Source organism: Olea europaea, chromosome 7 (genome assembly GCF_002742605.1).
Source record: "Olea europaea var. sylvestris chromosome 7, O_europaea_v1, whole genome shotgun sequence".
Classification (NCBI taxonomy): Eukaryota; Viridiplantae; Streptophyta; class Magnoliopsida; order Lamiales; family Oleaceae; genus Olea; species Olea europaea.
The window spans coordinates 22,396,104-22,410,809 of record NC_036243.1 but is presented as its reverse complement, the minus strand read 5'-3'; the positions used below and the strand labels follow the sequence as shown (position 1 = coordinate 22,410,809).

General features: G+C 31.1%; 1 protein-coding gene across 1 annotated transcript; it reads right to left on the bottom strand.

Annotated features, from left to right (window-relative positions):
- Positions 1-905: 905 nt before the first annotated feature.
- On the bottom strand, positions 906-1,802 carry LOC111397452 (nucleolin). Its single transcript, XM_023024396.1, has one exon. It carries the CDS (start codon positions 1,653-1,655, stop codon positions 1,098-1,100), a length of 558 nt encoding a protein of 185 aa, XP_022880164.1. The 5' UTR covers positions 1,656-1,802; the 3' UTR covers positions 906-1,097.
- Positions 1,803-14,706: the final 12,904 nt, after the last annotated feature.

Here is a 14,706-nt window from a genome sequence, read left to right as displayed (position 1 = left end):
TCGGCCATTGTTGCGAGAGAGAACTGAATGAGCATCTTCAGTTATTTGATCTCTAGAAAGCTACAGAGAAGGCATCCAATAAATATAATACAGACGACATAAATGAGAAACCCGATCACATTAATCCTTTCCTCACCTGAATTTTTACTCGCCATTTGGGCATTCACCCACTATTGACCATGTGTCTTTTGGGCCATTTGCCTGCATTTGCAACATGATTCCCAGACCACACTCCTTACATGACAATTATCTAGGCCAGTAATAAAGGCTCCATATACCAAATTAAGCCGTCAGATCCTAATAAATAGCATCATTACTCTGAATTTATGATGTAATTGTTCTGATACTTTGCAAATGAAATAACCTTAAAAATATTTCCCGTATACACACTTGTTCAAAGATAATCATAATTAGCTTCCAGGAAAATACGTTGTAATTTCGAGTTTCATAAAATGCAATACCTACATCACATAAAAGAATTGCCAAAGCAATTATAATTTCAAGTTTCTATTATGCATTACCTACTTCACATTGCGGAGTTGTATTAGGAATTCATGATAAAGGGAGACTAGGAACATAATGTTCTGATACTTTGCAAATGAAATAACCTTAAAAATATTTCCCGTATACACACTTGTTCAAAGATAATCATAATTAGCTTCCAGAAAAATACGTTGTAATTTCGAGTTTCATAAAATGCAATACCTACATCACATAAAAGAATTGCCAAAGCAATTATAATTTCAAGTTTCTATGATGCATTACCTACTTCACATTGCGGAGTTGTATTAGGAATTCATGATAAAGGGAGACTAGGAACATAACGCTAACATCTCATTCTGGAATTATGGAACCTATCCAAAAATACAGATAGCTAAAATCAAATAAACAAAAATGGAGGCAGATTGAGACAATAACAGGAAAATTGCCATTAATTGATCAAGAGAAGTCTATAATGTTTTACAATGCTACAACATTGAATTTCTCTTCACCCAATCTAAATTCCAGTCAAGTAGTAGTAGCAGCAGTAATAATAACTTTTAATCAAGCTACAGAATTTTGTTCCCATTCTTAATTAAACTGAAAAAAAATTTAAATTATGCATCACTACCCTGGTTGCGATCATTGGAAATATGGAGTCCAGGTTGAGCAGCACCCCGCCGTGTCCTGGAAGGCAGAATGTTATCCAAATCGACCTCGGCAAGCGGATCATCAGACAGATCACTATCAACACCAGATAGTTCACTCTCGCCGTCAACACTAGAATCATCATCGTCATCGAGGTCGGATTCCTCAATCAATTTCCCTTTCCCTTTATCATCCCTCGCAATCCCCTTCCCCTTACTATTAACAATTGCTTCCTCACCATCCGACTGTTGTTCATCATCGTCTTCTTCGCCTTCGTAGTCTTCTTCATCATCGTATTCATCCTCTTCTTCATCTTCAGGATAGGAAGATTGCTTCAACTCGGCTTTTTTGTCATCCGCAGCACATGAAAAGGCGTCATTGTGTGAGAGGGTTTCAAGTTTTCGCTTCTTGGTGGGATCAGCTTCACGTTCTTCTTTGTCTAGGGTTTCGTCGACGGGTTCTGGGGGATCGGGCTTGCGTTTTACAGTAGATTCCCGCTCTTCTTCGCCTGATTTCACGTCTGCCATTGTTAATTGGTGATGGAAGGTTTCCAGAGTTGTGATTCAGCTAGGGTTTTGCACACGCAGGTTCATTCGGCTAACAATCAACAATTCCAGTCGGCTAAGATGGATAACTCAATCACAGTGGGCCGGCCCTTCGATTTGTAGCCCGTTGTTCTCTCTAATTTCTTGTCATATTGGATCTTGATTTTTCTACAGTGAGGGTTAAGGTGCCCTACATATTTAGTTATATATATATAATATAGTCTTATTTAATTTTAATTTTATTAATAAATAATTAATAATATTAGTTCTTTACATATTTAGCTATATGCGCAATATACACTTATATAATTTTAGTCTGATTAATAATTAATAATAACATTAAATCAATTTATTCGACATGAAATTTTAAAAAAAAAATCTTTTCTTTTTCATTTGTCAACAATTTCTTAAATTAATATTTTTAATATTATATTAATTTTTATTAACAACTTTTATTATAAAAATATATCTTAAATTTCTTCCCTCGATTGAATTAATCAATTTAAAAAAAAAACATTCATATTCCATTATTTAAATGGCTATTTCATTTGATTGTTTCAAACATATCCTAACAACTAAATAATATATTAATATAATAAAATTAATGAATCAAAATGTTACCATATAATTTGATAAAATTTCATTTTATGTTATATTTACCCTTATTAAGATGTTTTAATTGGTAATTACATATAAATCTCTATGATACCTAAGTTTAGATCAAAACGAACTATCAAATGATAGGGTAATTATATTCCCACTAGAACTTTTATTAACTACACAAACATTATAACAATAATAAACATTTATAATCTTTGCTCATATTCACACTTAAGTCCTCAATTATTTTTCGCTATATTCTTATCATTATATAAAACTAAATAAATTATTATAACATTATAATACGTGTTCAAATTTTAAACCATCTACACACAACATTGACATATTAAAAATTTCAATGTACAGAGAGAGCTTACAATGAAGGAAGATGGAGATAGTCCATTAAGGTTACGTCTTTGAATTTCCTACCACTTGAGAGCATGTGAAAGAAATTGAGATGACTATTTTTATAATTAGTAATTAATTTAAATAAATGGGAGGGCAGATGTAGGGCTGCCTTGTGTTAGTATATATCCTATGTAATAAACATAATTAAGATCATTATAGCTATAAAAACCAACAATTCTCATTTTAGAACTGTTGTCAATGAAAGCCATATGTTTTGGGCTGGAGCTTCTCAAAACTCAAAAATAGCCATAAATGATGCTTATATGTGTGAATGTATTCATGTTGAGCATCGAAGTTTTGGAGAAATTGATTTGCGTGAGATAGATTCTACAATATATATATATATAGTTGTTTTGGTTCTTTGACGAAATTTTTTATTATGCTAAATGATAATGCAATTCTTTTTTCTCTCTATTTTTATTTTTATTTTTATATATACATCCATTTGGGACATTCTTAGCATGTGACAGCATGACAGTATTATTGTCTCATTATATTAATGCAAATATGCATTATTCTTCTTTAATTCATAATTATGAATTTGTGGAATCATCTTTGACTGGACATCTATATGCCAAATCTCATTTTATCATTTTGACTTATCTTTGATTTGACGATTTAAATTTTCAAAAGTTATAATTTTATTATTTTTATTTAGTTGTTTTATTATTTATTAAACTATGCTTTAATAATTACTTTTATGAGAGATGACGTGATTAGCATATGTATAATTATATTGAACTTTGGCAATTAGAATTTCGTTGAACCTTGAACAACAGCTACTTTGTATTGGTCTTTGACTAATTTTTATATTCAATAAAATCATTTGAGGTTTTTTTTTTTTTATTTTTTTCCATATTTACCCAATTTTCGGTATTAAACAATTTTTGAAGTATTAATTACAATTAGCATATGTCGCTGCATCATTTTGAAATTTGAGCACAATCACATTCTTGACAAAGACATGTATTGTATGATATTATATCTGCTATATGATTTTTTTCAACATTGGTAAATAAATTACTGATCTAATATATCGATCACTTTTTTTGGTATGTTAGAATCATCATAGACGAATACATCATCGTCTAAAATACTAAAGGAAACGAGGTCTGATTCATCAATATATCAACAACATGAGTTAGCTCATTAGTATTATTTGAAAAATGTCAAGTTTTCCCCTTTTTTTAATTGTTAATGTATATTTTAGTTGTCATATCTTAAATTTATTTTCATATTTGTAGGATTAATTCACCAAACTAAGATTGTGTTATCTTTATAAGACAAGTAAATGCATTTGAAGAAGAGTATAAATTATAAAAGTATCTCTACTTCGAAAAATCTACAACAATAAGAACAATCCTGCTAAAGTTTTAAAATGATTTTTATATGACGGAGAGGTATTATATAGTGTCAACATTAATCAATATTTTTCTTATAGAAATGTCACTATTAGACTAATAAGTGTTTTGTTAATAATATTTTCAGGGAAGTAATTTTCAAGCTACATTTAAGGGCACAATCAAAAAATTATTTCCCATGCTGGAGAAAGGAAAAGCATACCGACTTTGAAATGGAAAAATAATTAACCCTTATATATATATATAAACAATTAAAAAATATCACGCATATCATTCATTTGATACATAAGACGTACAATACACGTGCTTACTACTAGTGTATCTAAAATACTATATAATATCTAAAATAACATTATAATATTGTTTTCTATAATTAGTAATTATTGTTCTACATATTTTGTAATAGAAATATAAACATGACATTACAAAGCATGTATTTATTGTATTCCTATATCAAAATCAATTTCAAAAAAATTAATGGACAATGGGGATAAAGGTCTGATTTAGTTTTGTTTCGTAATATTGAAGAATCAAAAACAATTTCTCATTTGCTTGTACAAATTGTCACATGAAAATGAATTTTAGAATGAAAAGAGAAAATGCTTATACTTGTTTCGAAACGATTATGGAACCATTCCTCAAATGATATAACATAATCAGCAACTGAGGGTTGAATCCATCCCTTAATTTGCATACTTTGAAGCAGAATGCCAACCATGAAGATTTCATAAACAAGCTAGGTTTGTGTTGCAATAGAATGTAATTATGTTTCAGAAAAATTTCATTCCTAGAGAAATGTAACGACGAGAAAATGGGTGTGAGGTGTGATAAAGATTTTATTACAAAATCATTATTGTAAATCACATAGACAGCAATTTTGGGTAGTTCAGACAACCTCGTCAAAGTAATAACTTCTTCTGTAAGCACGTGATCATTGTTAAACCTAGGAACACCAGCGTGTTTGATAACATCAATCCTAAGTTCAAAAAAGAATGATAGATTTGCTCATCAGTGGTCTTTCATTGTTAGACCATTGGATCTTCATTATAGTTCTTTCTAATTGGAAAATCTTATGCGATTGAACTAAGGTGAACAACCTTGACAAGAGCCTTCGAATAATCCAAGAAAGCAAGTTAAAAAATATTGATCATATAAAAAGTAATTAATTACATATTGAAATGAATTCATATGTTCATCTTCGATGAACTAGCATTATTTTAGGAACAAGCGGATGTGTAGGATCTGCCATGTTTGTACTTCCACGTATGAAAATTTGTTACTCGTGTATGATGACACGATTTGAAGGAGAAATGAGCATCAGTGTAAGTGTTATGCCCTAGATCTAATCGATTTAGGTTGTAAACGCTTTTAATATATTTAATGCATTTGATTTTGGCGAGATCTATTATTTATTTAAATTAATTTTGTGATAAATAATATTAAATAATAGAATCCGAAGATCCAAATTTTAGGTAATCTGTTAATCACAAGGAGTTGTGATTGTGAGATACAAATTACATATAATTGGATCTTGAATAAACCATGGTCATAAGTAATAACGAGATACGGATATCGTTAATACAGTTAGACCATCACGTGTGGCATTTCTTACTTGTGAAGTAAGTAGCTGATCTCACGAGTTAAAGTGTGGTGACACTTAAATGAACACGTGGATGTTTTGTTATAGAACAAAACATTGGAGACCCGCTAAGAAATTCCATATGGATAATTATTTGAGTGTCAGTGGCTAATCTCTAACGTTCGGTGGTGGAATTGGTCCTTTGACTTGAGGGCGTCATGGTACCTTATATGGGGACAGTCATACTTTGGCGATGTTGGATGTTGCTCTGAAAGGGGCCGGTAATACGACATCGTTCGGGTACGTCAAGAATCGTATGAAGGTTGTGATTGATCAATAAAGGATTCGTCACTCTTAGATAGTAGGAGATTATAATCTGCGTTTCATTCAATTAAGTCGATGATGAAATCCTTGGCCAAGGTGTACTCATAAGTCGAAAAGGAGTTTTCGATTTATATTGACTTAATAGTGGAGTGAAAGATATGATCAATGATCGAGATTGACACAATTTCATATCTCGTAATTGATCGGATCGTATTGACGAAGGGATAATAGTTTCATGGTAAACGAACGAATTTGATTTTGTCATACCACGTGACATTTCCCGTCACATGTATTGTCCTGACACATTGTTAGATGTCAATCAGGGACGGCGAGTGTGAATTGACGATAAATTAAAAGGGTGTATTAATTTATCAATTTTGATTAGATCAAAATAATATTTCACGACGTTAGGCATCGTGGTCGGGAACCTAATGGGTCGCACACAAAAGAGAATTGGAATATTGCAAATTGCCAATTGGTTAATTTAACAATCGTTGGATAAATTAATTAATTGGATTTGTTATTTATATTCCCAAATTAATTAATTGGATTAATCAATTCACGTATCGGGTTTAATTAATTGGATTAATTAAATATTGGACCGCCGGGCCGGGTCCGTTTGGGTTTATATATATACATAGCTAGGGTTTGAGGTTCATAAGGTTTTCATTATTCTTGCTGGCACAAGAGAAAAACCCTAGCAGTTGCAGTCTATTTTCTGTGTGGATTTCATTGGAGGTTGGACAATTGGACAGCTGTAGGAGGCAGATTCAAGCTGTTGGAAAGGAATAACGCGAAGGAGTTTGCAAATTAAAAGAAAAGGTATAATTTTTATCACAATTTTTATCTAAATAATAAAGCTGAATCCTGAATGGGAATTGAAATTTGTTAAATTCCGTTATGCATGTTTAAATAAATTCCCAACAATCAGTATACCAATTTTCATGACATCTTCATTCCTTGCATCATCAGACGTATCATCCCAAAACACTTTGACATTATTGAGATAAACGTGTTTGAGTTGGCTAGAGTGGTTCTTTTTCATATTGCAAATTAAGCCCCCGTATGACCCCTATTAAATTTTCTCTCTCTTATTTTCATCCACACATTTTTCAATAAAATAATATGATACATAAATCAAAAATTTTTTCTTCTTTTTCAACCTCACATTTTTCATAAAAACACTATTTCAAAAATTATAATCTCAAATAATGAGGGCTAAGTGCCATATTTGGTGTGTCATCCTCCAGAGCATCTCAACCTAGTTACAAGGTAGAACTCCTCAATTGAAAATCTCACGTGCTTTCCAGATTAATTTGAACCACATTCGGTCCATATTTGGCTGCTTTACTTTATTAATAAATAGTTTACAAAGCAACTGGTGCTAAAGATTGATCTGTCAAGAAATGGTGAAAGCAAGAACGCCTCTTGAACAAAGCTTTCCTCTTAGTGTTATCTTCAATTTGAACATAGATATCACTTCTTACTTTGCAGATAGTGATACCCTACCTCCAAACCGATTGTTGCGATCTATAATTTAATCTCATTATAAAATCACATAAATTCAACTTCTCACTCATCGCCCACACACACACAATACAAAAATTATGAGACAATGCTATAAAAATGGGTTTGTCAAAAAATATGTTGTCTTGTTATTCTTTTTAAAAAAAACTCATTTTATTTTGTCAAGATCACCATTTCATTCTAAAAAGCATAACGAATTGTGATATCATAATTGTTAAGAACATGTTACTGTGAAAGGAGTATGAAATAAAACAATGAAAACTCATGAAAAAACTTGTTATGAAAATGGTTGCTATGCCAAATGTAGTAGTTTGACCCAAATTCTAGTGAGTATTAGTGTTTTAGTTGAAGTGGTTTTAAAAAGATCAACATTATGAATTGGGAAGAAAAGTCGCAGCATATTCGCTAACCTAGTGAAGGTGGAGTTTCGAAGGTGAGTCGGGGGCGCTCTTCTTGTCATGAAGGGATAGAAAAACTTTACATTACAAGATTTCACAGTTACAAAAGATGCATCAATTTCTACTTCTTTAACTAATGAGGAAGTTACTAAACTTTGGTATATACAACTTGAGGCATAGAGCATATATGTGAGATAGGTATGGCAAAGTTGAGTAGAAGGGGACTTCTTGATGGGCAGAAGACTAGTAAGATCAAGTTTTGTGAGCATTGTGTCTTTGGAAAACAGAAAAGAGTCCGATTCACTAAAGGAAGACACAACACAAAGGAAACACTTGAATATATCCACTCAAATCTTTGGGGACTAGCCTAGGTACCTTCAAAAGGAGGTGCTTGTTACTTGTTGGCAGTGATTGATGATTTCTCCAAGAAATATATGGGTATTTTTCTTGAAATAGAAGAGTGATGTGTTTGGAACCTTTAAGGAGTGAAAAACTATAATAGAAGAGTAGATTGGAAAGCAAGTGAAATGTCTATGCATAGATAATGGGTTGAGTTTTGTTTAGATTAATTTAATAGCTCTACAGGGTTGAAGGCATTTTAAGACACTTGATAGTGCCTAAACTCCTCAATAAAATGGTGTAACAAAATGGATGAACAAAACTTTGATGGAAAAAGTTCATTGTATGCTTTCAAATTCTAGATACCCTAAGATTTTTTAGGCTGAAGCTACTACTACAACTTGTTTTCTGATTAGTTGCTCACCTTCAGCTGCTATTGAGTAAAAAGACACTAGCAAAGGTATGGTCTGGTAAGCCTCTTGTTATTCTGATTTAAAAATATTTGGGTATCCTGCTTATGCTCATGTGGACAATGATAATTTGGAGCCTAGGTCTAGAAAGTGTATATTTCTTGGATATAAATCAGATATGAATGGGTATAAATTGTGTTGTCTTAAGACAAGAAATGTGGTAGTTAGTGGAGATGTAGTATTTGATGAACTTGCTATGGTTCATGATTCACTTGGGGGATTTTGATAAAACTGAGAAACATTATCATCCAACTTAGGTGGAGCTGGAAATTGGTCCAGAAGAACAATCAGGGGTTTTGAAATAGTTCAGTACATATTACTCTAGTCCAGAATTGATGGACAGTAATATTTTGCCTACTTTGCCTGCATTACTAGCAACACCACAGTATTCAATTGTGAAGGATATACTTCGCAGACAGATTAAACCTCCCTAGAAGTATGGAGAAGCAAATTTGGTAGCTTATACTTTGAATGTGGTTGACGATATTAATTCTATTGAGAAGTCTGCTAAATATTCAGAGACAGTTAGTTGCAGTGATTCTAGCAGATGGTTGATCACTATGCAAGATAAGATAAAATTGATGATTTTAAAGGGTCTTCCGCTGCAAATGGGTGTTCAAAAGGAAGGAATTGATATCAGGGATTGAAGATACTAAGTATAAGGCCAAATTGGTAGGAAAGGGCTACAGTCAAATTCCAGATGTTGACTTTACAAATGTGTTCTCAGATCAAAATGTAAAGTGTCAATAGTTGATTCAGACTACAAAACGAGAATTGAAGATCATACGGGATCAATTGAATGAGATTAGAAGATCAAGGATGAAAATTACACAAAAAATGACTAAATGAACAAAGAAGCAAAAATTCGAGGGCCAAGTTGCGATTTCATTAAAGCCTATGGTACGTGTGCACCATAGAAAGCCTCGCGCACGCTAGGCTTCATTTTGAAGAACTCGAGACTAAATTTCTTCTACCATTTGCATGCATGGGAGTTTACCATATTCACGCATGGTGGCATTCTGAACAGTCAACTACTGCTTTCCTTCTATGATATAAATTCCTTAGGAAATTGATTTTGGGGCATTTCTTGACCTAATTGTGCCACTTATAAATACAAGACAATGGCTAAACGATAAAGGAGTCCCCTCATACCTCTCAAATCATCATCATATCATAAAATCTATTAAGATATAAGGGACAAAATCAATATAAGTTAGAGAGGATAACAAATCTAGCACGAGGATTGAATTAAGAATATCAAAAAGGTAAAGAGTTAAGGCTTGGGAATTGAAGATGAAGAACAAGAGATTGCTTCCGGATGTTGCGTGTATTCATTTAAATTTGAGGTGATGCCATTTCATTCTTCTTGTTGTTTTATCTTTAAAAATATGTTAAGCCAGATTCTTTTGTAGGGGATGGAGATGAACCTTATTATTTGATTATTTTTAATTCAACGATCAAGTATTTTAGTAAATTTGCATTCTAGATTCTTCTTGTATGCTCTGTTCAATATTTAAATGTTTGTGCACCCTTTAAATAATTAATCATTTGTAGTAGTTCTGGGAAGTTCACAATAAGTTTAGACACTACAATTTCAACTCATGGGTAATAGATATTAGCATTAATATGTATGTTGTGTAAAATCATATAGACAATCGTTCAATTAAATGCATTATTTTGCATATGAATTTGGACTACAAAAAAAATAGTACTTGTTTGACATGGCACCCTCCAACTGACACATCAAGCCATGTATTTAATCACGTCAACATTTCGTCAATTTTTGGACTGAGTGTTAGTTCAATGACTAACGGGATTACAAAATGTATATTTTAGTGATGAATGAGGTGATTTTTAAATTTTAGTAACCCCTTGTGTGCCTTTTGTAAAGTTTAATGACCATTTGGACTATCATCCCTCTTATTTCATTATAAATAGAAATCAATATGTGGTAGTTTCTCATGAATATGGCCATCATTCAATAAAGTTATAAATAATTTTTTATTCATTTTAAAGTTCTCCATTTTTTTAGTTTTTTCTTCTATGCCAATTTTAGAAGTAAAACTCAGCCATCGTAAATCATGTTTGTGTCAGTTTTGTGTTCTCTTTTCATGTTTGAGTTCAGATTAGGCAGAAGAAAGGAGGAAGAAATGATTAAGAGTCACCAATAAAAAAGCCTTTCAGATTCAGAATCAATATTTGATATTTCAATGCACATCTTGAAACTGCACTTATGGTGGTATTATTATGCGATAGTGCCATCTTGTGATTTATGGTTTTGTGAAGTGAAAATGGAGAACAGTAGGTTGATAGGGACCCTAGTTCACAAAACATGTGTAAATTACATTCTACATTAATAAGCGATTCCTTTAAAATAGGAAATAATGGTTGGAATGTTACAAATCAAGCTCCCGTTTAGTTTTGTTAAAATTAGATTCTTATTAAATTTTAATAAAAGCTAATGAAGTGAATGTTGTAAAATTGGGTGGTACACGTAGACAGTTCTTCAAAGTTTAACTAATCAAGATAATTTACTGCAACATGCAACTTTTCATACCTCACAACAAAAATTTGAAGTAATATTTGAATATATTTAATTTAAAAAAATTAAATATTAATAAAAATATTACTATAAAATTAAATATTGTTTGGAATTATTAAAAAATAAAAATACTAATAATATAAGACAGAAAATATTTCTAAAAAGTAAAAAGTTACTTGTGAATAAAAAAATTGAAGAGAAAGGAATCAAATTATATATTCTTTATTTAATTTTTGTAACTTTCTTTTATTTTGTTTTTCTTATATTTTTTTGAAAATTGTTTTAAAATTTCTTTTTCTTCATATTATAAATACTTTTTTTTCGATTTAACATTCTTTTTAATTCTTTTCGTTTAAAATGCAATTTTTTTCAATTTTAATTAAATAATATTTATTTTTAATTTTAATTATTTCGATTTAATTTAAAAACATTATAATAACTTTTTTTGTTTCTTTTTATTTTTGCCTCTAATTTTTTTGTTGTTTAATTTGTTTTAACCATTCAGTTTCTTTATCTAACATTATATAAAAAGCCAATGAATCAGGTACTGTAGATGTAACAGTATTCCAATCCCATTCCCATTATACTATATGAAGTGCAAAATAACATCAATTTTTTTTTTTTTTGCAGCGAATTTGTTATTTTTTCCCTCTCAATCATGGGAAAAAACAACGTAGTTTCGCCTTCAATCTTTTTATATTATTATATTACTATTACATACAGTATGGAAGAGGCAATTTTTGAGTGGATACTTGTTGCAATTTTGTATCATCCTGTCCATTATTATTTTTTATAATCTCTATTTCTTATACTACATTTTCTTTCATTTTCACACACAATCAACCATGCATTTTTACTCTTTCTTCATTTTCACACGTTACAACCATGCCTCTTTATTTCTCAATTTCTTCACACAAAAAGGATGGGTTGTCTGACAGTTCGTGTTTGTGTGCATTTTAAGCTTGCAACCATTTTGGAATTTTTATAATCATCAATAAGAAAATTATTTTTTAAATCATAGAAAAAATCTAAACTTTTCTTTTTCTAATTTATTCGTTCAAGCAATTTTTTTCCCATTACCATGAATTTAATTAAAGATCAGTTAATAATAAACACAAATCCCATTACCATGAATTTAATTGAAGATGAGTTGATAATAAACATCCTACATATATAATTTTATTAGTAATATTTTTATTTGTTAATAACTTTTTACATATTTTTTTTATAAGTACCGCAAACGAATATATATTTTCTATTTTCTGTCTTATATAATTAGTATTTTTATTTTTTAATAATTCCAAACGATATTTAATTTTATAGTAATCTTTTTATAAATATTTAACTTTTTTAAATTAAATATATCTAAATATTACTTTAAATTTTTGGTGGGAGGTATATAAAGTTGCGTGTTGCAATAAATTTAGATTGCCTTTTTTTACTATGTAATAAAATATATATCAAGTAAGGCAAACGACGTCGTTTTTGCTTCCCCACTTAAAAAAAAAGCTACAGTGAGACAAAATGGAACAACACATTGTTCACTTCAACAATGCCTCTGTGCCATTTTATTTTATTTTTTAAATTTTTTTACCTCACTGTATAGAGTAAGTCCAGGCAAAATATCAATCACTTCACAATGCATGCAGGCAAAATATTAATCACTTCACAATACACAAAACTCAACCCTATATTCTTCGCGCGCGCTCTCTCTCTCTCCCCACAGTCACACTGTAGGCCGCCTCTCTTATTTTGTCGCAAAATCGTTGACATGTTTTCAGTTGCCAATGCTGGTGGGATGCTCGTTACAACTTCAGCTAATAAGTTTAGGTGGGAGTTTGAGATGTTTGAATACCCAATTGTGTTTCCTGTCCTCAAAGAGAAAGGTCCTGAGCAAGAGGGAAACCACAGAACGAGAGTATTGGAAATCAGATTCAACCTGGTGGTAAATTTAAGGGTAAGAAATTTAAGGTCATTACTAAATCTGGTGCCGTCAAATATCCAATTTGTTTTTTGATCCACTTTCTTTTGTTATGATATTTCTTGTGAAATATGTGACTTTATTTATATGTGTGTGTGTGTGCGATTGGATGAATTTTAGTTCTTGACCCATGGATAAAAATCCTTGAAAAAGTTTGCTTTTTTTTTTTTTTTTCCCTTAAGGGTTCCCATGAAATTTATTGGGAACTAGGAAAGTGGGGAGCTAATGGAGGTTACCTATCTTTAACTTATTTTCTATTTTAAAAATAATTGTCCAATTTATTTAAGGTCTGATGATACTTGTGTGCTTAAATGTTTATCAACAGCAAAGTAACTCAATCATTTTCCATTGATTTGTGCGTTTATATGTTGAGGTTTCATGATGCTGAATTCTTCATCTTTGCATCTAATCACATTTTGGTCATAATTTGTAATTAATAATGAATTTTTGTTAATGCATGATGTGACTACTGCCATTTTGAAATTGTGACTACATTGCCTAGGATGCATACATAAAATCCACATGATTGTGACCAAAACAAAGGGTGAGAAAATCCTTGCTGTTCTCCTCCATTCCAAGATTTAAAGCAAATATTTGTATCTGACATTTTGGGAGAAAGAAAGTCGTAAAGATAATTCACCACATATTCATCACAACTTTTGAGTGAAAAGAACCAAAAAGACAAGAATATCACATCACATAGTGTTATATATAACTAGTGTCATAAGAGTAGTTAACTCGGATGTAATATTGGTCCATTGTATTCATGGGTCACAATTTTTGTACATTTGACACAATTCTGGAAAAAAGAAATACCTTAGATTATATCAACTTTAAACATTTTAGTCACAACTTTTAGGACAAAAATAAGCCATATAGGAAGCCATTTGATTGAACTCATGAAAGAATTTTCATTTCTGGATTCCCAGAATAGATAATTTGATGGGCTTTTCATTTTCAGGAATTTAGTGTCACTTTTCAAATGCAGTGGAAGGATATGCCAATAAGTAGAAAAACTTGCAGAAGATCCAAAGATTGCATTTTTCAAAGCTTTATGAACTTTCTTTTTAGGGCTTTTCCACATGGTATTTGTTGCTTCTCCTCTGTTCAATTTTTGAATTGACCCTTACATCTCTATGAAATTTTTTTCTTTTATACACATTGTGCACGAATAAATAAATAAAGTTAACGGATAATTTAGTTCGAAGAAGGTGCAATGAAAGGTTCAGAAATGAAAAAAGAATAAGAGTGATGCCAAACTCTAAAGATATGGTGCTCTTCCGAACTATAATTTCAATTTTGAATGCAATGAAAGAACTGAGAAAAGAAGGGAAGTTATCCTTTCTATGAGTCAGTGGTGCCGACAATTCGATATTTCCTGCAGGACCTACAGCTTAGACATATATATCTTATTTGTTTGAGCAGTTCTAATCAAAATTTGAGGAAAAGATCCACACTAAGGAAGCAGAGAAGAGTAATTTGCAAGCCAAAACTAAGGTGAGAT

What these genes read in the sequence shown, in the direction of transcription:
- LOC111397452 (XM_023024396.1), bottom strand. Translation starts at nt 1,655, where the DNA reads ATGGCAGACGTGAAATCAGGCGAAGAAGAGCGGGAATCTACTGTAAAA.